The sequence below is a fragment of the Bombina bombina genome, chromosome 4, assembly GCF_027579735.1.
Source record: "Bombina bombina isolate aBomBom1 chromosome 4, aBomBom1.pri, whole genome shotgun sequence".
Lineage (NCBI taxonomy): Eukaryota > Metazoa > Chordata > Amphibia > Anura > Bombinatoridae > Bombina > Bombina bombina.
Genome location: NC_069502.1, coordinates 824,228,102 through 824,252,211, shown reverse-complemented (window position 1 = coordinate 824,252,211; position 24,110 = coordinate 824,228,102). Strand labels below are relative to the sequence as shown.

Here is a 24,110-nt window from a genome sequence, read left to right as displayed (position 1 = left end):
CCAAGAAAGGAACCCTTGTCCGTGGAACTAGTGAGCTCTTTTCTAGATTCACCTTCCACCCGTGAGTCCTTAGAAAGGACAGAACAATGTCGGTATGAGACTTCGTTAGCTGATAAGACGACGCCTGGATCAGAATATCGTCCAGATAAGGCGCCACTGCTATGCCCCGCGGCCTGAAAACCGCCAGCAGAGATCCCAGAACCTTTGTAAAGATTCTGGGCGCCGTGGCCAGACCGAAAGGAAGAGCCACGAAATTAAAATGTTTGTCCAGAAAGGCAAAACGGAGGAACTTGTGATGATCTTTGTGGATAGGAACATGTAGATATGCATCCTTCAGATTCACGGTAGTCAGAAATTGACCCTCCTGGATCAATGGAAGAATGGTACGGATAGTTTCATCTTAAAGGATGGAACTCTGAGGAACTTGTTTAGACTTTTGAGGTCTAGAATAGGTCGGAACGTTCCCTCTTTTTTGGAAACTACAAAAAGATTTGATTAAAACCCCTGACCCTGTTTCAGTATTGGAACAGGACATATTACTCCCATGGAAGCAAGGTCTCCTACACAATGTAAGAACGCCTCTCTTTTTATCTGGTTTGCAGATAATCTTGAAAGAAGAAACCTTCCCCTGGCGGAAGAGTTTCTGAACTCCAACTGATATCCCTGAGACACAATTTCCAGTGTCCAGGGATCCTGAACATCTCTTATCAGAGCCTGGACGAAGAGAGAGAGAGTCTGTCCCCCACCAGATCCGGTCCCGGATCGGGGGCCGACCCTTCATGCTGACTTTGTAGCAGCAGCAGGCTTCTTGGATTGTTTACCCTTGTTCCAGGACTGGTTGGGTCTCCAAGTGGACTTGGTTTGTGAATAATTCCCTTCCTGTTTAGAGGAAGAGGGAACTCCCTTGAAATTTCGAAAGGCACGAAAATTACTCTGTCGCCCTCTCTGTTTGGACTTTTTATCCTGAGGGAGGAGATGACCCTTTCCTCCCGTTATGTCAGAAATGATCTCCTTCAAGTCAGGCCCGAATAGGGTTTTCCCCTTGTAAGGAATAGTCAAAAGCTTAGATTTGGATGACACATCCGCAGACCAAGATTTTAACCATAAAGCTCTGCGTGCTAAGATGGTAAAACCTGTACTCTTAGCCGCCAATTTAATAATCTGCAGGGAAGCATCCATAATAAACAAATTAGCTAACTTAAGAGCTTTAATTCGATCCTGTATCTCTTTCAAAGGAGTCTCAGTCTTAAGACTCTTCCAGAGCATCAAACCAATAAGCAGCCGCAGTGGTGACTGTGACAATGCAAGCCGTTGGTTGTAACAGGAATCCCTGATGAACGTAGAGTTTCTTAAGGAGACCCTCCAATTTCTTATCCATAGGGTCCTTAAACACACAACTATCCTCAATAGGAATAGTAGTCCGCTTGGCCATAGTAGACACAGCACCTTCAACTTTAGGGACCGTCTGCCAAGAATCTCTAATAGCATCGGCTATAGGATACATTTTTTAAAAACTGGAGAAGGAGAGAAGGGAATACCTGGTCTCTCCCATTCTTTTGCAATGATCTCTGAAGTCCTTTTCGGGACTGGAAAGACATCCGAATTAGATGGAACTTCCAAATATCTGTCCAACTTACTCAATTTCTCTGGAGGGACCACTATTGAGTCACAATCATCCAGAGTAACCAACACCTCCCTCAGTAATAAACGGAGGTGCTCAAGTTTAAACCTGAAAGAAACTACGTCAGAGTCGTAAGGCACTCCCTGAGTCAGACAGTTCACCTTCTGAAAGTACCGCAGTACTCTCCAACTCAGAACCCCGGGAGGGTACGTCCGTAATCGCCATCATAGAATCAGAGGCAGAATTTACTACATAATTGTCCTGTCTTGAACGCTTGCCGTGCGATATGGGCAAATTAGCTAACGCATCAGAAAGAGTAGAGGACATCACTGCAGCTATGTCTTTTAATGTAAAAGCTGCAGATACTGGTGAAATACAAGGTCCCGCTTGAGCGGGCGTTAAGGGCTGTGACGCTTGGTGAGAAAGCTGCGGCATGCTCTGCATCTCATCTGTAGACTCTTGAGAAGCATTCAGCTTAGTCAATGATTTGTCAAAAACAATCTTGTCTCTAAAATGCAAGGCCCTCTCAATACATGAGGGACAAAATGGAGCAGGGGGTTCCACAGTGGCATCCAAACACATTGAGCACGCTACAGTTTGGATATCGTCTTCCATCATAACAGAAAGCAAGAAGCAATTTGGTCTGAAAATTATTTCACAAATTTGTAGCTAATTGCATAGAAAAAAAACAGCAGCACAGATTATTTTAAACCTGGTCAGCTACTGTGCCTTTAAAAACAAACAGGCACAGAATATATGGAAACGGGCAGTTACTGTGCCTTTAAATATGTATTAACGATTGCAAAAGACAACAATCAAAAAAAAACAATCTGTCTATATTTTATGTCGGTACCTCGCCACAGCTCTGCTGAGGCGCCTACCTGCCCCCACGGTCTAACGACCACACTCGACAAGGAACCAGAGGAATCTGACAGAAAAAACGCCTAAGACCGCTCGTGTGTGTACTACCATGCGGTCTCGTCGTGAGTTAGTCTATTCCGGAAGCAAGACAGTCTGCGCAGCTAACAGCGCGCCAAAGCAAGTCCCGCCCATCGTGGGCGTCGCATCGGCTGTAACTCCGCACGGCAAAGAACTTCCATATCTGTAAAGTTCACCGCGCGGCAATAAAAGCCAGTTCTTAACCCCTGCTACAGAGACCAAAGAAAAACATGCAGCCGTAAACCGGAGTCCTATACAAGGACTCCGGTAATCACGCCAGCGTCTAACACAGAGGTACCATAGCCCTAAGCATTCACACTGCAGCTATGTTCCCAGCCCCTGAATTAAGCCCCATTCGTAGGACCACAATAGGTATAACATTAGCCTCCAATGTAACCCCCCTTGTGACACACACACATCGTTATAGAACAGCCCTTCTACTTGTAGCCAGGGCTCAAGTTCCAACCACTTATAATGACACAGTCCCTTCTGAGTTAGCCAGTGTCCCAGAATAAAAAACTGCACTTACCTCAGTGCTGATCAACAGCCTGAGCAGGTCCACAGGATCAAGAGGTCTTCTCCCTCCAGCAGCTCTGTGGACACAAAGGGGCCTTAGTTAATATCTGCTAAGGCCATCAGGATACAAAGGGCAGCACTAGTATGGGAGGCACAGTGCGGGTAAAACCCCACCAGTTCCCATTGCTTTAAAGCCACCTGTGGCTCTACTCTAGAGGCTGACAAGGAATACGGCTACACCCTATAGTAAAATAGTACACTTTGGCACCATTTTAAAAATAATAAACTCTTGATTGTAGAATCTAAACTAACACATCACTTTACCTCTTCCTATCAATAACACAGGCAAATAGAATGACTGGGGTGGGAGGGAAGGGAGGAGCTATATATACAGCTCTGCTGTGGTGCTCTTTACCTCCTCCTGCTGACCAGGAGGCGATATCCCACAAGTAAGGATGAAATCCGTAGACTCATTGTATCTTGTAAAATAAAAGGTTCTGCCTCTGGAGTATATTGGTAATGTACAGAAGTCTCTACTACACAGTTTATAAAATCCTGCTTTACTCTTGTTGTTATTGACCAGATCGGCACTGTGCTCATGGCCATTGTGAATCTGTGTGCGTAAAGAGCTCTTGTTGGTAGGTAAGCTCCATGCATAGTGTACCAACCAATCAGCTATTGCACATGTTGCCAATTTCTTATATACAAAATGTCTAAACATGGTTTTGTTTGTTTTTTTAGGCACTTTGCATTGCACAATGTCTTACTCTGGTGTGCTTAATTTGTACAACACCAACTGATGAAATCAGAGTGCATTCTATACATGACAGCAGTGCTTGTCATCAGAGTATACTGACATAGGCTCACAAGTGTGCTCTATAAATGGCAGTAGTGTTTGTCGTTAGAGCATTCAAAGGTAGATTCAGGAGCATGCTCTATATGTGCAGCAGTTCTTGTCATGAGAGCATACTGAGGTAGGCTCAGAAGCGCACGCTATCTATGGCAGCAGTGCTTATCATGAGAGCATACTGAGGTAGAACAGGAGAGTGCTCTATATATGGCAGCAGTGCTCGTTGTGAGACCATATAGAGGTAGGCACAGGAGCACTGTCTATATATGACAGCAGTGTTTGTTATGAGATCATACTGAGGAAGAACAGGAGAGTGCTCTATATATGGCAGCAGTGCTTGTCATGAGAGCATACTGAGGTAGAACAGGAGAGTGCACGCTATATATGGCAGCAGTGCTTGTCGTGAGCCCATACAGAGGTAGGCACAGGAGCACCGTTAATATACGGGAGAAGTGATTGTCATGAGTTCATACTGAGGAAGGCTCAGGAGCGCTCTCTATATATGACAGCAGTGTTTGTCATGTGATCATACTGAAGTAGGCACAGCAGCATGCTCTATATATTGCAGCAGTGCTTGTCATGTGATCATACTGAAGTAGGCACAGCAGCGTGCTCTATATATTGCAGCAGTGCTTGTCATGAGACAAGGCTCAGGAGCGCACTCTATATATGGCAGCAGTGCTTGTCATTAAAGCATACTGAGGTAGAACAGGAGCGTGCTCTATATATGGCAGTAGTGCTTGTCATGAGAGCATACTGAGGTAGAACAGGAGCGTGCTCTATATATGGCAGTAGTGCTTGTCATGAGATCATACTGAGGTAGAACAGGAGCGCACTCTATATATGGCAGCAGTGCTTGTCATGAAAGCATACTGAGGTAGAACAGGAGCGCACTCTATATATGGCAGCAGTGCTTGTCATTAAAGCATACTGAGGTAGAACAGGAGCGCACTCTATATATGGCAGTAGTGCTTGTCATGAGAGCATACTGAGGTAGAACAGGAGCGCACTCTATATATGACAGTAGTGCTTGTCATGAGAGCATACTGAGGTAGAACAGGAGCGTGCTCTATATATTGCAGCAGTGCTTGTCATGTGATCATACTGAGGTAGAACAGGAGCGCACTCTATATATGGCAGTAGTGCTTGTCATGAGAGCATACTGAGGTAGAACAGGAGCGTGCTCTATATATGACAGTAGTGCTTGTCATTAAAGCATACTGAGGTAGAACAGGAGCGTGCTCTATATATGGCAGCAGTGCTTGTCATGAGAGCATACTGAAGTAGGCACAGCAGCGTGCTCTATATATGGCAGCAGTGCTTGTCATGAGAGCATACTGAGGTAGAACAGGAGCGTGCTCTATATATGGCAGCAGTGCTTGTCATTAAAGCATACTGAGGTAGAACAGGAGCGTGCTCTATATATGACAGTAGTGCTTGTCATTAAAGCATACTGAGGTAGAACAGGAGCGTGCTCTATATATGACAGCAGTGCTTGTCATGAGAGCATACTGAGGTAGAACAGGAGCGTGCTCTATATATGGCAGCAGTACTTGTCATGAGAGCATACTGAGGTAGAACAGGAGCGTGCTCTATATATGGCAGCAGTGCTTGTCATGAGAGCATACTGAGGTAGAACAGGAGCGTGCTCTATATATGGCAGTAGTGCTTGTCATGAGAGCATACTGAGGTAGAACAGGAGCGTGCTCTATATATGGCAGCAGTGCTTGTCATGAGAGCATACTGAGGTAGAACAGGAGCGCACTCTATATATGGCAGCAGTGCTTGTCATGAGAGCATACTGAGGTAGAACAGGAGCGTGCTCTATATATGGCAGTAGTTCTTGTCATGAGAGCATACTGAGGTAGAACAGGAGCGTGCTCTATATATGGCAGCAGTGCTTGTCATGTGATCATACTGAGGTAGAACAGGAGCGTGCTCTATATATGGCAGTAGTTCTTGTCATGAGAGCATACTGAGGTAGAACAGGAGCGTGCTCTATATATGGCAGTAGTGCTTGTCATGAGAGCATACTGAGGTAGAACAGGAGCGTGCTCTATATATGGCAGTAGTTCTTGTCATGAGAGCATACTGAGGTAGAACAGGAGCGTGCTCTATATATGGCAGTAGTTCTTGTCATGAGAGCATACTGAGGTAGAACAGGAGCGTGCTCTATATATGGCAGCAGTGCTTGTCATGAGAGCATACTGAGGTAGAACAGGAGCGCACTCTATATATGGCAGCAGTGCTTGTCATGAGAGCATACTGAGGTAGAACAGGAGCGTGCTCTATATATGGCAGTAGTTCTTGTCATGAGAGCATATTGAGGTAGAACAGGAGCGTGCTCTATATATGGCAGTAGTGCTTGTCATGAGAGCATACTGAGGTAGAACAGGAGCGTGCTCTATATATGGCAGCAGTGCTTGTCATGAGAGCATACTGAGGTAGAACAGGAGCGCACTCTATATATGGCAGCAGTGCTTGTCATTAAAGCATACTGAGGTAGAACAGGAGCGCGCTCTATATATGGCAGCAGTGCTTGTCATGAGAGCATACTGAGGTAGAACAGGAGCGTGCTCTATATATGGCAGTAGTTCTTGTCATGAGAGCATACTGAGGTAGAACAGGAGCGTGCTCTATATATGGCAGTAGTTCTTGTCATGAGAGCATACTGAGGTAGAACAGGAGCGTGCTCTATATATGGCAGTAGTTCTTGTCATGAGAGCATACTGAGGTAGAACAGGAGCGTGCTCTATATATGGCAGCAGTGCTTGTCATGAGAGCATACTGAGGTAGAACAGGAGCGTGCTCTATATATGGCAGTAGTTCTTGTCATGAGAGCATACTGAGGTAGAACAGGAGCGTGCTCTATATATGGCAGTAGTTCTTGTCATGAGAGCATACTGAGGTAGAACAGGAGCGTGCTCTATATATGAGAGTAGTGCTTGTCATGAGAGCATACTGAGGTAGAACAGGAGCGTGCTCTATATATGGCAGCAGTGCTTGTCATGAATGCATACTGAGGTAGAACAGGAGCGTGCTCTATATATGGCAGCAGTGCTTGTCATGAGAGCATACTGAGGTAGAACAGGAGCGCACTCTATATATGGCAGCAGTGCTTGTCATTAAAGCATACTGAGGTAGAACAGGAGCGTGCTCTATATATGGCAGTAGTGCTTGTCGTTAGACCATATAGAGGTAGGCACAGGAGCACTGTTTATATGGCAAAAAGGTGTAGAGTCCACAGCACCAAAAGTATCTGTTTATTATTATTATTCTTTATTTAAGAAGCGCCAACATATTCCGCAGCGCTGTCCATGGATACAATTCATTTAAATAAAACAATTTAAGACTTGTAAGAGACCGGACAAAATTTACAAACACATACAGGAGGAATTGAGGACCCTGTTCCCATGGGAACTAAAGCATAACAGTCAGGTAAATGTGCACGTTATGCTTTAATAAACAGATGCTTATTCATAGTGCTGTAGACTCTACACCTTTTTGCTATACCGGTTAGGAGCCTTGGCCGTGGCTCCAGTCCTGCGTGCACTACCCCAGATGGGAGTTCCAGGTGCTGAGCTTTACATTATCTGTTGTGTCTATATATGGGAGAGGTGTTTGTCATGAGAGCATACTGAGGAAGGTTCAGGAGCGCTCTCTGTATATGACAGCAGTGTTTGTCATGAGAGCATACTGAGGTAGGCACAGCAGCATGTTCTATATATGGCAGCAGTGTTTGTAATGAGAGCATACTGAGGAAGGCTCAGGAGCGCTCTCTATATGGCAGCAGTGTTTGTCATGAGAGCATACTGAGGAAGGCTCAGGAGCGCTCTCTATATGGCAGCAGTGTTTGTCCTGAGATCATACTGAGGAAGGCTCAGGAGCGCTCTCTATATGGCAGCAGTGTTTGTCCTGAGATCATACTGAGGAAGGCTCAGGAGCGCTCTCTGTATATGACAGCAGTGTTTGTCCTGAGATCATACTGAGGTAGGCTCAGAAGTGCTCTCTCTATATGGCAGCAGTGCTTGTCATGAGTGTATACTGAAGTAGGCACAGCAGCATGTTCTATATATGGCAGCAGTGTTTGTAATGAGAGCATACTGAGGTAGGTACAGGCGCATGCTCTATATGAGGCAGCAGTGTTTGTAATGAGAGCATACTGAGGTAGGTACAGGATCATGCTCTATATGAGGCAGCAGTGTTTGTAATGAGAGCATACTGAGGTAGGTACAGGATCATGCTCTGTATGAGGCAGCAGTGTTTGTAATGAGAGCATACTGAGGTAGGTACCGGCGCATGCTCTATATAAGGCAGTAGTGTTTGTAATGAGAGCATACTGAGGTAGGTACAGGATCATGCTCTGTATGAGGCAGCAGTGTTTGTAATGAAAGCATACTGAGGTAGGTACAGGATCATGCTCTATATGAGGCAGCAGTGTTTGTAATGAGAGCATACTGAGGTAGGTACAGGATCATGCTCTGTATGAGGCAGCAGTGTTTGTAATGAGAGCATACTGAGGTAGGTACCGGCGCATGCTCTATATAAGGCAGTAGTGTTTGTAATGAGAGCATACTGAGGTAGGTACAGGATCATGCTCTGTATGAGGCAGCAGTGTTTGTAATGAGAGCATACAGAGGTAGGTACAGGCGCATGCTTTATACGAGGCAGCAGTGATTGTAATCAAGCATACTGAGGTAGGTACAGGATCATGCTCTATATGAGGCAGCAGTGTTTGTCATGAGAACATACTGAGGTAGGTACAGGCGCATGCTCTATATGAGACAGCAGTGCTTGTAATGAGAGCATACTGAGGTACGTACAGGATCATGCTCTATATGAGGCAGCAGTGCTTGTAATGAGAGCATACTGAGGTAGGTACAGGATCATGCTCTATATGAGGCAGCAGTGTTTGTAATGAGAGCATACTGAGGTAGGTACAGGATCATGCTCTATATGAGGCAGCAGTGTTTGTAATGAGAGCATACTGAGGTAGGTACAGGATCATGCTCTATATGAGGCAGCAGTGTTTGTAATGAGAGCATACTGAGGTAGGTACAGGATCATGCTCTATATGAGGCAGCAGTGTTTGTAATGAGAGCATACTGAGGTAGGTACAGGATCATGCTCTATATGAGGCAGCAGTGATTGTAATGAGAGCATACTGAGGTAGGTGCAGGATCATGCTCTATATGAGGCAGCAGTGTTGTAATGAGAGTATACTGAGGTAGGTACAGGATCATGCTCTATATGAGGCAGCAGTGTTTGTAATGAGAGCATACTGAGGTAGGTACAGGATCATGCTCTATATGAGGCAGCAGTGTATGTAATGAGAGCATACTGAGGTAGGTACAGGATCATGCTCTATATGAGGCAGCAGTGATTGTAATGAGAGCATACTGAGGTAGGTACAGGCGCATGCTCTATATGAGGCAGCAGTGTTTGTAATGAGAGCATACTGAGGTAGGTACAGGCGCATGCTCTATATGAGGCAGCAGTGATTGTAATGAGAGCATACTGAGGTAAGTACAGGATCATGCTCTATATGAGGCAGTAGTGTTTGTAATGAGAGCATACTGAGGTAGGTACAGGATCATGCTCTATATGAGGCAGCAGTGTTTATAATGAGAGCATACTGAGGTAGGTACAGGATCATGCTCTATATGAGGCAGCAGTGTTTATAATGAGAGCATACTGAGGTAGGTACAGGCGCATGCTCTATATGAGGCAGCAGTGTTTGTAATGAGAGCATACTGAGGTAGGTACAGGCGCATGCTCTATATGAGGCAGCAGTGTTTGTAATGAGAGCATACTGAGGTAGGTACAGGCGCATGCTCTATATGAGGCAGCAGTGTTTGTAATGAGAGCATACTGAGGTAGGTACAGGCGCATGCTCTATATGAGGCAGCAGTGTTTGTAATGAGAGCATACTGAGGTAGGTACAGGATCATGCTCTATATGAGGCAGCAGTGCTTGTAATGAGAGCATACTGAGGTAGGTACAGGCGCATGCTCTATATGAGGCAGCAGTGATTGTAATGAGAGCATTCTGAGGTAGGTACAGGCGCATGCTCTATATGAGGCAGCAGTGATTGTAATGAGAGCATACTGAGGTAGGTACAGGCGCATGCTCTATATGAGGCAGCAGTGATTGTAATGAGAGCATACTGAGGTAGGTACAGATGCATGCTCTATATGAGACAGCAGTGTTTGTAATGAGAGCATACTGAGGTAGGTACAGGCGCATGCTCTATATGAGGCAGCAGTGATTGTAATGAGAGCATACTGATGTAGGTACAGGCGCATGCTCTGTATGAGGCAGCAGTGTTTGTAATGAGAAGGTACTGAGGTAGGTACAGGATCATGCTCTATATGAGGCAGCAGTGTTAGTAATGAGAGCATACTGAGGTAGGTACTGGATCATGCTCTATATGAGACAGCAGTGTTTGTAATGAGAGCATACGGAGGTAGTTACAGGATCATGCTCTATATGAGACAGCAGTGTTTGTAATGAGAGCATACGGAGGTAGTTACAGGATCATGCTCTATATGAGGCAGCAGTGTTTGTAATGAGAGCATACTGAGGTAGTTACAGGAGCATGCTCTATAGGAGGCAGCAGTGTTTGTAATGAGAGCATACTGAGGTAGGTACAGGCGCATGCTCTATATGAGGCAGTAGTGTTTGTAATGAGAGCATACTGAGGTAGGTACAGGCGCATGCTCTATATGAGGCAGCAGTGATTGTAATGAGAGCATACTGAGGTAAGTACAGGATCATGCTCTATATGAGGCAGTAGTGTTTGTAATGAGAGCATACTGAGGTAGGTACAGGATCATGCTCTATATGAGGCAGCAGTGTTTATAATGAGAGCATACTGAGGTAGGTACAGGATCATGCTCTATATGAGGCAGCAGTGTTTATAATGAGAGCATACTGAGGTAGGTACAGGCGCATGCTCTATATGAGGCAGCAGTGTTTGTAATGAGAGCATACTGAGGTAGGTACAGGCGCATGCTCTATATGAGGCAGCAGTGTTTGTAATGAGAGCATACTGAGGTAGGTACAGGCGCATGCTCTATATGAGGCAGCAGTGTTTGTAATGAGAGCATACTGAGGTAGGTACAGGCGCATGCTCTATATGAGGCAGCAGTGTTTGTAATGAGAGCATACTGAGGTAGGTACAGGCGCATGCTCTATATGAGGCAGCAGTGTTTGTAATGAGAGCATACTGAGGTAGGTACAGGATCATGCTCTATATGAGGCAGCAGTGCTTGTAATGAGAGCATACTGAGGTAGGTACAGGCGCATGCTCTATATGAGGCAGCAGTGATTGTAATGAGAGCATACTGAGGTAGGTACAGGCGCATGCTCTATATGAGGCAGCAGTGATTGTAATGAGAGCATACTGAGGTAGGTACAGGCGCATGCTCTATATGAGGCAGCAGTGATTGTAATGAGAGCATACTGAGGTAGGTACAGATGCATGCTCTATATGAGACAGCAGTGTTTGTAATGAGAGCATACTGAGGTAGGTACAGGCGCATGCTCTATATGAGGCAGCAGTGATTGTAATGAGAGCATACTGATGTAGGTACAGGCGCATGCTCTGTATGAGGCAGCAGTGTTTGTAATGAGAAGGTACTGAGGTAGGTACAGGATCATGCTCTATATGAGGCAGCAGTGTTAGTAATGAGAGCATACTGAGGTAGGTACTGGATCATGCTCTATATGAGACAGCAGTGTTTGTAATGAGAGCATACGGAGGTAGTTACAGGATCATGCTCTATATGAGACAGCAGTGTTTGTAATGAGAGCATACGGAGGTAGTTACAGGATCATGCTCTATATGAGGCAGCAGTGTTTGTAATGAGAGCATACTGAGGTAGTTACAGGAGCATGCTCTATAGGAGGCAGCAGTGTTTGTAATGAGAGCATACTGAGGTAGGTACAGGCGCATGCTCTATATGAGGCAGTAGTGTTTTTAATGAGAGCATACTGAGATAGGTACAGGATCATGCTCTATATGAAGCAGCAGTGTTTGTAATGAGAGCATACTGATGTAGGTACAGGATCATGCTCTATATGAGGCAGCAGTGTTTGTAATGAGAGCATACTGAGGTAGGTACAGGATCATGCTCTATATGAGGCAGCAGTGTTTGTAATGAGAGCATACTGAGGTAGGTACAGGATCATGCTCTATATGATGCAGCAGTCATGGGAGCACACAGAAGTAGGCTCAGGAGCGTGCTTTCTGTATGACACCAGTGCTTGTCGTGAGAGCATACTAAGATAGGCACAAGTTAAGTTGTATCAAGGAGTTAAATACATACTTAGTGACTACAGTATTTCAAGACGCTGGTTTATTTGGGCCCATAGTTGGTATCTGTTAAAGGGACATTCCGATCAAAATTTAAATGCGCATAGATGAATTTCATCTCTGAATAGAAACATATTTGCAATATACATGTACAGTATTGGCAAAAATGCTTCTAGTAAAAGTTATCAGTGTTTTAGTGTTAGCATTTTTCTCTGCACGTGCATGTGACGCACAGCTAGATATTCTCAGTGCAGCAGCATTTTAAATATTGCAGCTGCTCATTAACAGATGGTACAAGCACTTTAGGCTCCCTCACAAGTGCTGTGTTGAAAATGCTGGTGCACGGGGCATACTTAAATACACTTTTGAAACAGCTATAGCTTTTAATAGAAGCACTTTTGCTAATGCATGTAAATTACAAAAATGCTACAATTCAAAACTGAAATGCATCCACGTGGATTCCAATTTTGGCTGGAATGTCCCTTTAAGCTTTTAAATTGGGATTTTTTGTCTTTTTAGCTGAGCTATTGTACTTATTTTTTTATTATTTAAATTGTGTTCTATAAAATCTGTGCCAATTTCTTCCCAAAAGTGATTCAATATTACTCAATGCTGTAAGTGACTGCATTTAATACAAAGCGTGATTCTATTATCTAGATTATTAGGCTTAAAGGGACATGAAACCCAACATTTTTCTTTCATGATTTAGATAGAGAGTACAATTTTTAACAACTTTCCAATTTACTACTTTTATTTCATTTGCTTCCTTCCCTTGTTATCCTTTGCTGAAATATTATCTAGAAAAGCTCAGGAGCATCAAAGAACCTAGTTTCTAGCTGCTGATTGGTTGCTGCATGTTTATACCGATTGTCATTGGCTCATCCATTTTTTTCAGTTTGAAACCAGTAGTGCATTTCTGCTCCTTCAACGAATGAAACAAATTAGATAGTAGAAGTAAATTAGAAAGTTGTTTAAAATTGTATTCTCTATCTAAATCATGAAATAATTTTTTTGGGTTTCATGTCCCTTTAAGAATATTATTGTTAAAAAAAAATACAAACTTCTGTTATATAAGTTTATGTTACACCCTGTACTTTGCTCTATCAGGTAACTTCCTGCTGTAATTACAGGGCGTCTAGAGGAAAACCCGGGCACTGGGCTATTAAATGTGAAGGAAGAGGATGCGACAGATGACATGAATAGTCATCAGACTGAAATATATTGCTCCCTTCCTGCCGGTGAGTAGTAATACGTGAGAGTCTGCCGGGGCTGTGCACACAGTTACTTACTGCTCTCCCTCCCTGCCGGTGAGTAGTAATACGTGAGAGTCTGCCGGGGCTGTGCACATAGTTACTTACTGCTCTCCCTCCCTGCCGGTGAGTAGTAATACGTGAGAGTCTGAAGGGGCTGTGCACACAGTTACTTACTGCTCTCCCTCCCTGCTGGTGAGTAGTAATACGTGAGAGTCTGCCGGCGCTGTGCACACAGTTACTTACTGCTCTCCCTCCCTGCTGGTGAGTAGTAATACGTGAGAGTCTGCCGGGGCTGTGCACACAGTTACTTACTGCTCTCCCTCCCTGCCGGTGAGTAGTAATACGTGAGAGTCTGCCGGGGCTGTGCACACAGTTACTTACTGCTCTCCCTCCCTGCCGGTGAGTAGTAATACGTGAGAGTCTGCCGGGGCTGTGCACACAGTTACTTACTGCTCTCCCTCCCTGCCGGTGAGTAGTAATACGTGAGAGTCTGCCGGGGCTGTGCACACAGTTACTTACTGCTCTCCCTTCCTGCCGATGAGTAGTAATACGTGAGAGTCTGCCGGGGCTGTGCACACAGTTACCTACTGCTCTCCCTCCCTGCCGGTGAGTAGTAGTACGTGAGAGTCTGCCGGGGCTGTGCACACAGTTACTTACTGCTCTCCCTCCCTGCCGGTGAGTAGTAATACGTGAGAGTCTGCCGGGGCTGTGCACACAGTTACTTACTGCTCTCCCTCCCTGCCGGTGAGTAGTAATACGTGAGAGTCTGCCGGGGCTGTGCACACAGTCACTTACTGCTCTCCCTTCCTGCCGATGAGTAGTAATACGTGAGAGTCTGCCGGGGCTGTGCACACAGTTACCTACTGCTCTCCCTCCCTGCCGGTTAGTAGTAATACGTGAGAGTCTGCCGGGGCTGTGCACACAGTTACTTACTGCTCTCCCTCCCTGCCGGTGAGTAGTAATACGTGAGAGTCTGCCGGGGCTGTGCACACAGTTACTTACTGCTCTCCCTCCCTGCTGGTGAGTAGTAATACGTGAGAGTCTGCCGGGGCTGTGCACACAGTTACTTACTGCTCTCCCTCCCTGCCGGTGAGTAGTAATACGTGAGAGTCTGCCGGGGCTGTGCACACAGTTACTTACTGCTCTCCCTCCCTGCCGGTGAGTAGTAATACGTGAGAGTCTGCCGGGGCTGTGCACACAGTCACTTACTGCTCTCCCTTCCTGCCGATGAGTAGTAATACGTGAGAGTCTGCCGGGGCTGTGCACACAGTTACCTACTGCTCTCCCTCCCTGCCGGTTAGTAGTAATACGTGAGAGTCTGCCGGGGCTGTGCACACAGTTACTTACTGCTCTCCCTCCCTGCCGGTGAGTAGTAATACGTGAGAGTCTGCCGGGGCTGTGCACACAGTCACTTACTGCTCTCCCTTCCTGCCGATGAGTAGTAATACGTGAGAGTCTGCCGGGGCTGTGCACACAGTTACCTACTGCTCTCCCTCCCTGCCGGTTAGTAGTAATACGTGAGAGTCTGCCGGGGCTGTGCACACAGTTACTTACTGCTCTCCCTCCCTGCCCGGTGAGCAGTAATACGTGAGAGTCTGCCGGGGCTGTTCACATAGTCACTTACTGCTCTCCCTCCCTGCCGGTGAGTAGTAATACGTGAGAGTCTGCCGGGGCTGTGCACACAGTTACTTACTGCTCTCCCTCCCTGCCGGTGAGTAGTGATACGTGAGAGTCTGCCGGGGCTGTGCACACAGTTACTTACCGCTCTCCCTCCCTGCCGGTGAGTAGTAATACGTGAGAGTCTGCCGGGGCTGTGCACACAGTTACTTACTGCTCTCCCTTGTAGTTTACTGTCTGCTTTATAAGCGCAGATAACACAATGAGTTTAACCCTTGTTTAGTTCATGTTGTTTTTTTATACTGGATCATAGAGGATCACAGTAAAAAAAAGGAATGAGAGGGAAAAGGAGGATAATGTGTGAATTTGGTGCTATTGTCTGTCAGGGAAATAAACAAACTATTTTATAGTAAAGTTAAAAAAAACTAGATCATGTGATATAAAAACTGAATCTGCTTTATTTGTACAGATGAAGATAACACTGATATAGTGAAAGTTGAGATAACAGAAGATCTGTGTGTGAGGCATCAGCTGGAAGCACCAGATGAGGAAACCAGTGACAGCATCAGCCCAGGTGAGTGTGCACTTGTGGTGTGTCTGAGGGACACAGGATACAGGTGAGTGTGCACTTGTGGTGTGTCTGAGGGACACAGGATACGACACTTGTGTTGTGCCTGAGGGATGCAGATCACCGGTAAGTGTGCACGTATGTTGTGTCTGAGGGATATGGGTTACAGGTGAGTGTGCATGAGTGGTACAGATGAGTGTGCATGTGTGTTGTGTCTCAGGAACACAGGATACATGTGAATGTGCACATATGTTGTGTCTTAGGGATACAGGTTACAGGTGAGTGGGCATGTGTATTGTTTCTCCAGGGCACAGGTTTACAGGTTAGTGTACATGTGTCTGAGGGATGAAGGTAACATGGGTGTTGTGTGTGTGTGAGATATTTGCGTTACTGGTGAGTGTGCACATATATTTTGTGTGTGTGGTATGTTGCAAACAGGTGAGTGTGCACATATATATTGTGTGTGAGGTATGTGTGTTACAGGTGAGTGTGCACATATATTGTGTGTGAGGTACGTGGGTTACAGGTGAGTGTACACATATATTGTGTGTGAGGTATCTACGTTACAGGTGAGTGAGCACATATATATTGTGTGTGAGGTATGTGTGTTACAGGTGAGTGTGCACATATATTGTGTGTGAGGTACTTGGGAAACAGGTGAGTGTGCACATATATTGTGTGTGAGGTATGTGTGTTACAGGTGAGTGTGCACATATATTGTGTGTGAGGTACATGGGTTACAGGTGAGTGTGCACATATATTGTGTGTGAGGTACGTGGGAAACAGGTGAGTGTGCACATATATTGTGTGTGAGGTACATGGGTTACAGGTGAGTGTGCACATATGTATTGTGTGTGAGGTACGTGGGAAACAGGTGAGTGTGCACATATATTGTGTGTGAGGTACGTGTGTTACAGGTGAGTGTGCACATATATTGTGTGTGAGGTACGTGGGTTACAAGTGAGTGTGCACATATATATTGTGTGTGAGGTATCTACATTACAGGTGAGTGAGCACATATATTGTGTGTGAGGTATCTACATTACAGGTGAGTGAGCACATATATTGTGTGTGAGGTACGTAGGTTACAGGTGAGTGTGCACATATATATTGTGTGTGAGGTATCTACGTTACAGGTGAGTGTGCTCATATATTGTGTGTGAGGTACGTGGGTTACAGGTGAGTGTGCACATATATATTGTGTGTGAGGTATCTACGTTACAGGTGAGTGTGCTCATATATTGTGTGTGAGGTACATGGGTTACAGGTGAGTGTGCACATATATTGTGTGTGAGGTACGTGGGAAACAGGTGAGTGCACATATATTGTGTGTGAGGTACATGGGTTACAGGTGAGTGTGCACATATATATTGTGTGTGAGGTACGTGGGAAACAGGTGAGTGTGCACATATATTGTGTGTGAGGTACGTGTGTTACAGGTGAGTGTGCACATATATTGTGTGTGAGGTATGTGGGTTACAAGTGATTGTGCACATATATATTGTGTGTGAGGTATCTACGTTACAGGTGAGTGAGCACATATATTGTGTGTGAGGTACGTAGGTTACAGGTGAGTGTGCACATATATATTGTGTGTGAGGTATCTACGTTACAGGTGAGTGTGCTCATATATTGTGTGTGAGGTACGTGGGTTACAGGTGAGTGTGCACATATATATTGTGTGTGAGGTATATGGGTTACAGGTGAGTGAGCACATATATATTGTGTGTGAGGTATGTGTGTTACAGGTGAGTGAGCACATATATATTGTGTGTGAGGTATGTGAGTTACAGGTGAGTGAGCACATATATATTGTGTGTGAGGTATGTGTGCTACAGGTGAGTGAGCACATATATATTGTGTGTGAGGTATGTGTGTTACAGGTGAGTGAGCACATATTTATTGTGTGTGAGGTATGTGTGTTACAGGTGAGTGAGCACATATATATTGTGTGTGAGGTATGTGGGTTACAGGTGAGTGTGCACATATATTGTGTGTGAGAGATACAGTGATGCATCCCACGAGCACTGCACACAACTTACACATACATATATATTCTTATTGTACAGGCCGTATGGATGTGACGCCTTTAGAGGGCTCAGCGGTTGAGCTCAGAGGAGAACCGTATTTGTGTGATCACATAAAGACTGAGGAGGATGAAGTTCCTATCAATACGGCTACAGGTGATTTGCACTAATTAACTCATTACCCTTAAATATCCGCCAGCTATAGCACAGGTCTTGACTCCGGCATACAGTCCTAGCACAGCTTTGCCAGCGAAGCTGTGCTAGTTAAACCCAAAATGACCACAAACCTACAGGGCCTGTACAGGTTCTGAAAAACAAGTCATTATCTATATTTAACCATTAACCAAGGTTAATTAAAGAGACATGACACCCAAAAGATTTCTTTCTTGATTCAGATAGAGAATACAATTTTAAACAACTTTGTAGTTTACTTCTATTATCTAATTTGCTTCATTCTTTAGATATCCTTTGTGGAAGAAAAAGCAATGCACATGGGTGACCTAATCACATGAGGCATCTATGTGCAGCCACCAATCAGCAGCTACTGAGCCTATTTAAATATGCTTTTCAACAAAGGATATCAAGGGAATGAAGCAAATTAGATAATAGACATAAATTGGAATGTTGTTTAAAATTGCATGCTCTTTCTAAATCATGAAAGAAAAAATGTAGGTATCATGTCCCTTTAAGTAAAGAGAATATTCTGATGGTGACATTTTGTCTCATTTAAACAGTTATATTTTCTCAGATGGTTACACAGCAGACACAAGTCAGTGAGCAGCTCATGTATGAATAACTAAGGGATAGATTACACATGAAGCACACAAATATAAGCACTACTGAGTGCTAACTTCACTCAAGTTAAATCTATAGTGCTCCTATTCTTGTACTCGTATTACAAGTTGAAAGTAGAATGTTATCGGAAGAGTCAAAGCCTCAGGCGCTAACATCTGGAGGTCGTTTATTCTGATCTCGCTGAGTCCCTTTCTGCATAGACTCCTGTATATTTATACACATATAAATAAAAACACTTGCATATACAACTTTGTGTCTGTTCCAGTCCAGCACCTGATCATAGACCATATCCCTTTAAATCACTGTTAGAATATTTGTTTTTGTATTAAATATGTATGACTGAGTGAAATACTTTATTTTTGTTATATTATATACAGTATCTCACAAAAGTGAGTATACCGCTCACATTTTTGTAAATATTTTATTATTTCTTTTCATGTGAAAACACTGAAGAAATGATACTTTGCTACAATGTAAAGTAGTGAGTGTACAGCCTGTATAACAGTGTTAATTTGCTGTCCCCTCAAAATAACTCAACACACGGCCATTAATGTCTAAACCGTTGGCAACAAAAGTGAGTACACCCCTAAGTGGAAATGTCCAAATTGGGCCCAAAGTGTCAATATTTTGTGTGGCCACCATTATTTTCCAGCACTGCCTTAACCCTCTTGGGCATGAAGTTCACCAGAGCTTAACAGGTTGCCACTGGAGTCCTCTTCCACTCCTCCATGACAACATCACAGAGCTGGTGGATGTTAGAGACTTCGCTTCCCCACCTTCCGTTTGAGGATGCCCCACAGATGCTCAATAGGGTTTATGTCTGAAGACATGCTTGGCCAGTCCATCACATTTACCCTCAGCTTCTTTAGCAAGGCAGTGGTTGTCTTGAAGGTATGTTTGGGGTCGTTATCATGTTGGAATACTGCCCTGCGGCCCAGTCTCCGAAGGGAGGCAATCATGCTCTGCTTCAGTATGTCACAGTACATGTTGGCATTCATGGCTCCCTCAATTAACTGTAGCTCCCCAGTGCCGGCAGCACTCATGCAGACCCAGATCATGACACTCCCACCACCATACTTGGCTGTAGGCAACACAAGACAAACTTGTCTTTGTACTCCTCACCTGGTTGCCGCCACACACTCTTGACACCATCTGAACCAGATAAGTTTATCTTGGTCTCATCGGACCACAGGACATGATTCCAGTAATCCATGTCCTTAGTCTGCTTGTCTTCAGCAAACTGTTTGCGAGCTTTCTTGTGCCTCATCTTTAGAAGAGGCTTCCTTCTGGGACGACAGCCATGCAGACCAATTTGATGCAGTGTGCGGCGTATGGTCTGAGCACTGACAGGCTGACCCCCCCACCCCTTCAACCTCTGCAGCAATGCTGGTGGCACTTATACGTCTATTTCCCAAAGACACCCTCTAGATATGACGCTGAACACGTGCACTCAACTTCTTTGGTCGACCATGGCGAGGCCTGTTCTGAGTGGAACCTGTCCTGTGAAATCGCTGTATGGTCTTGCCCACCGTGCTGCAACTCAGTTTCAGGGTCTTGGCATTCTTCTTATAGCCTAGGCCATCTTTATGTAGAGCAACAATTCTTTTTTTCAGATCCTCAGAGAGTTCTTTGCCATGAGGTGCCATGTTGAACTTCCAGTGACCAGTATGAGAGAGTGTGAGAGCGATAACACCAAATTTAATACACCTGCTCCCCATTCACACCTGAGACCTTGTAACACTTCAAGTCACATGACACCGCAGAGGGAAAATGGCTAATTGGGCCCAATTTTGAAATTTCCACTTAGCGGTGTACTCACTTTTGTTGCCAACGGTTTAGATATTAATGGCTGTGTGTTGAGTTATTTTGAGGGGACTGCAAATTTACACTGTTATACAGGCTGTACACTCACTACTTTACATTGTAGCAAAGTGTCATTTCTTCAGTGTTGTCAAATGAAAAGATATAATAAAATATTTACAAAAATGTTAGGGGTGTACTCACTTTTGTGAGCCACTGTATGTTTTGTTGTGCATATATTCATAGGGTCGTTACAGTAAAGGCAAAATTACACTATTGTGCTCCAGATGAAGAGTACAATTTTAACATATTTCCAATTTACATCTATTATCTAATTTTCTGTGTTCTCTTGGTATAGTTAGTTGAAAAGCATACCTAGGTAGGTAGGCTCAAGGGCAGCAATGCACTACTAGCTAGCTAAAGTTTGGTGTCTGCACATATGTCTCTTGTCATTGGCTCACCAAATGTGTACAGCTAGCTCCCAGTAGTGCTTAGCCGCTCCTTCAACAAAATTTGCTTCATTCTCTTGGTACCAGAAGTAAATTGGAAAGTTTTTTAAAAGTGCACGCTCTATCTGTATTGTGAAAGGTTTACTTCAGGTCTCCAAAAGCACTCATTTTTCCAATGCTATTTTGTAATGTGCTTGAGTGTAACACTTATGTCGCCAATGTAATACGAGCGTTAGTAACAAATCCTGTGCTATCCATTCAAAGTATAGGGTGCGCTAAATAAATGTCAGCCTTGTTAAAGGGACATGCAACCCCACATTTTTCTTTCATAATTCAGAGATAGAATAAAATTTTGAACAACTTTCAAATTTACTTCTATTATATAATTTTCTTCATTTTCTTGGTATCAAAGGATGCGAAGAGAACAAAACAATTTCGATAATAAAAGTAAATTGGAAAGTTGTTACAAATTGCCTGCTCTCTGAATCTGACAATTTCATGTCTCGTGCGCAGCATCACACTAAAGTTAATGTCAATGGTTGCGCTTAGTCTCATGGATGCAGCACACAGGTGTGTACGTTATGTGTCTGAGGGACGCAGGGACCAAGTGAGTATGTGTATGATGTATCTACAGGGTGCAGGTGAGTTTATGTGAGTGATGTGTCTGAGGGACGTAGAGACCAAGTGAGTATGTGTATGATGTATCTACAGGGTGCAGGTGAGTTTATGTGAGTGATGTGTCTGAGGGACGTAGAGGCCAAGTGAGTATGTGTATGATGTATCTACAGGGTACAGGTGAGTTTATGTGAGTGATGTGTCTGAGGGACGTAGAGGCCAAGTGAGTATGTGTATGATGTATCTACAGGGTACAGGTGAGTTTATGTGAGTGATGTGTCTGAGGGACGTAGAGGCCAAGTGAGTATGTGTATGATGTATCTACAGGGTGCAGGTGAGTTTATGTGAGTGATGTGTCTGAGGGACGTAGAGACCAAGTGAGTATGTGTATGATGTATCTACAGGGTACAGGTGAGTTTATGTGAGTGATGTGTCTGAGGGACGTAGAGACCAAGTGAGTATGTGTATGATGTATCTACAGGGTGCAGGTGAGTTTATGTGAGTGATGTGTCTGAGGGACGTAGAGACCAAGTGAGTATGTGTATGATGTATCTACAGGGTACAGGTGAGTTTATGTGAGTGATGTGTCTGAGGGGTGCAGGGTACAGGTGAGTGTATATGTGTCTAATATAATTTCCTTGATCAGTGCTAAAATGTAACCATTTTTATATGATCTATGCAGGTGATGTTAAGACTGAAGTCACAATTAATGCTGAACAGACTGATGATCTGGAAGCTCTGAAGCAGGAAATCAGTGACAATATCAGTACAGGTGAGTGTACATGTGTGATGTGTCTGAGGGGTGCATTGTACATGTGGGTGCACGTGTGATGTGTCTGAGGGGTGCAGGGTACATGTGAGTGCATGTGTGAGACGTATCTGAGGGGTGCAGGGTACATGTGAGTGCACGTGTGAGACGTATCTGAGGGGTGCAGGGTGCATGTGTGATGTGTCTGAGGGACGCAGGTCACAGGTGAGTGTACATGTGTGATGCGTCTGATGGGTGCATGGACCAAGGGAGTGTATGTGTGTGATGTGTCTGAGGGATGCAGGTCACAAGTGAGTTTACATTTGTGACATGTAAGCTGGAACCTGTGAAGCAGGATATCAGTGACAATATCAGTACAGGTAAGTGTACGTGTGTGATATGTCTGAGAGATACAGATCATCTGTACCACTAAGCACAGGGAGGTTTTTACTAGGGGAGAGAGAGACATTTTAGAGCCTTGTCTCATTTTAGTAAAACAAAATGCCCCAGTGATATAATTTATGTAGGACTGAAATCCAAGTCTAAATTATTAAAAAAAAAAAAAAAACACCCCAAAAAACCTTAAAAAGCCTAACACTAACCCCCTGACGATCCACTTACAGTTTTTGAAGTCCCACTTGAACGATCTTCATCCCGGAGTTGAAGTCCTGATCCAGGCGGCGAGAAGTCTTCATCCAGGTGACCTCTTCAATCTTCATCCAGGCGGCATCTTCTATCTTGATCCCGGAGGCGCGAAGCGGGTCCATCCTGAAGACATCCGGCGCGGAGCATCCTCTTCACACCAATAGCCAATAGAATGAGAGCTGCTTAAAACCTGTTAACTCTTCAAATCAGCCAATAGGATTTAAGCAGCTCTCATTCTATTGGCTGATTCATCATTCAATAGAATTAGAGCTGCTTAAATCCTATTGGCTGATTTGAACAGTTGAACAGCTGATTCAAATTTTTTAGCCAATAGGAATGCAAGGGACGCCATCTTGGATCGCGTCCCTTGCATTGAAGATTCAGTGTACGGTGGCGACCGTATGTAGAGGATGCTTTGCGCCGGATGTCTTCAGGATGGACCTGTTCCGCGCCTCCGGGATCAAGATAGAAGATGCCGTCTGGATGAAGACTTCTCACCACTTGGATCAGGACTTCGCGGCCGGGATGAAGATTGAAGAAGGTTAGTGTTAGGCTTTTTTTAAGTTTTTTTTGGGTGGGTTTTATTTCTCCAACATAGGTGTGTCCGGTCCACGGCGTCATCCTTACTTGTGGGAAATGGCAAAGAGCCCAGCAAAGCTGGTCACATGATCCCTCCTAGGCTCCGCCTTCCCCAGTCATTCTCTTTGCCGTTGTACAGGCAACATCTCCACGGAGATGGCTTAGAGTTTTTTAGTGTTTAACTGTAGTTTTTATTATTCAATCAAGAGTTTGTTATTTTAAAATAGTGCTGGTATGTACTATTTACTCTGAAACAGAAAAGAGATGAAGATTTCTGTTTGTAAGAGGAAATGATTTTAGCAACCGTTACTAAAATCGATGGCTGTTTCCACACAGGACTGTTGAGAGGAATTAACTTCAGTTGGGGGAACAGTGAGCAGACTTTTGCTGCTTGAGGTATGACACATTCTAACAAGACGATGTAATGCTGGAAGCTGTCATTTTCCCTATGGGATCCGGTAAGCCATTTTTATTACAGAAAGAAAAAAAGGGCTTCACAAGGGCTTTTTAAGACTGTAGACATTTTATGGGCTAAATCGATTTATATATAAACATATTTTATACTCCATAGCCTTGAGGAATTATTTTAATCTTGGGAATTATGTAAAATAACCGGCAGGCACTGTATTGGACACCTTATTCTCTAGGGGCTTTCCCTAATCACAGGCAGAGTCTCATTTTCGCGCCTCTATTGCGCACTTGTTTTTGAGAAGCATGACATGCAGATGCATGTGTGAGGAGCTCTGATACATAGAAAAGACTTTCTGAAGG

The 24,110-nt window shown here is 44.4% G+C and overlaps 1 protein-coding gene across 5 annotated transcripts in view; it reads left to right on the top strand.

Moving 5' to 3' along the window:
- LOC128657132 (gastrula zinc finger protein XlCGF26.1) overlaps positions 1-24,110 on the top strand; it is a 131,407-nt gene that overhangs the window by 19,388 nt on the left and 87,909 nt on the right. For 3 of the 5 annotated variants that reach the window (XM_053711379.1, XM_053711377.1, XM_053711378.1), the window contains exons 3-6: positions 13,374-13,481; positions 15,583-15,687; positions 17,751-17,864; positions 22,050-22,139. In XM_053711379.1, the coding sequence (XP_053567354.1) occupies positions 13,374-13,481; positions 15,583-15,687; positions 17,751-17,864; positions 22,050-22,139 (417 nt within the window). The remainder of the gene's footprint in view (positions 1-13,373; positions 13,482-15,582; positions 15,688-17,750; positions 17,865-22,049; positions 22,140-24,110) is intronic. The other 2 variants (XM_053711381.1, XM_053711380.1) reach the window with 2 other exon arrangements.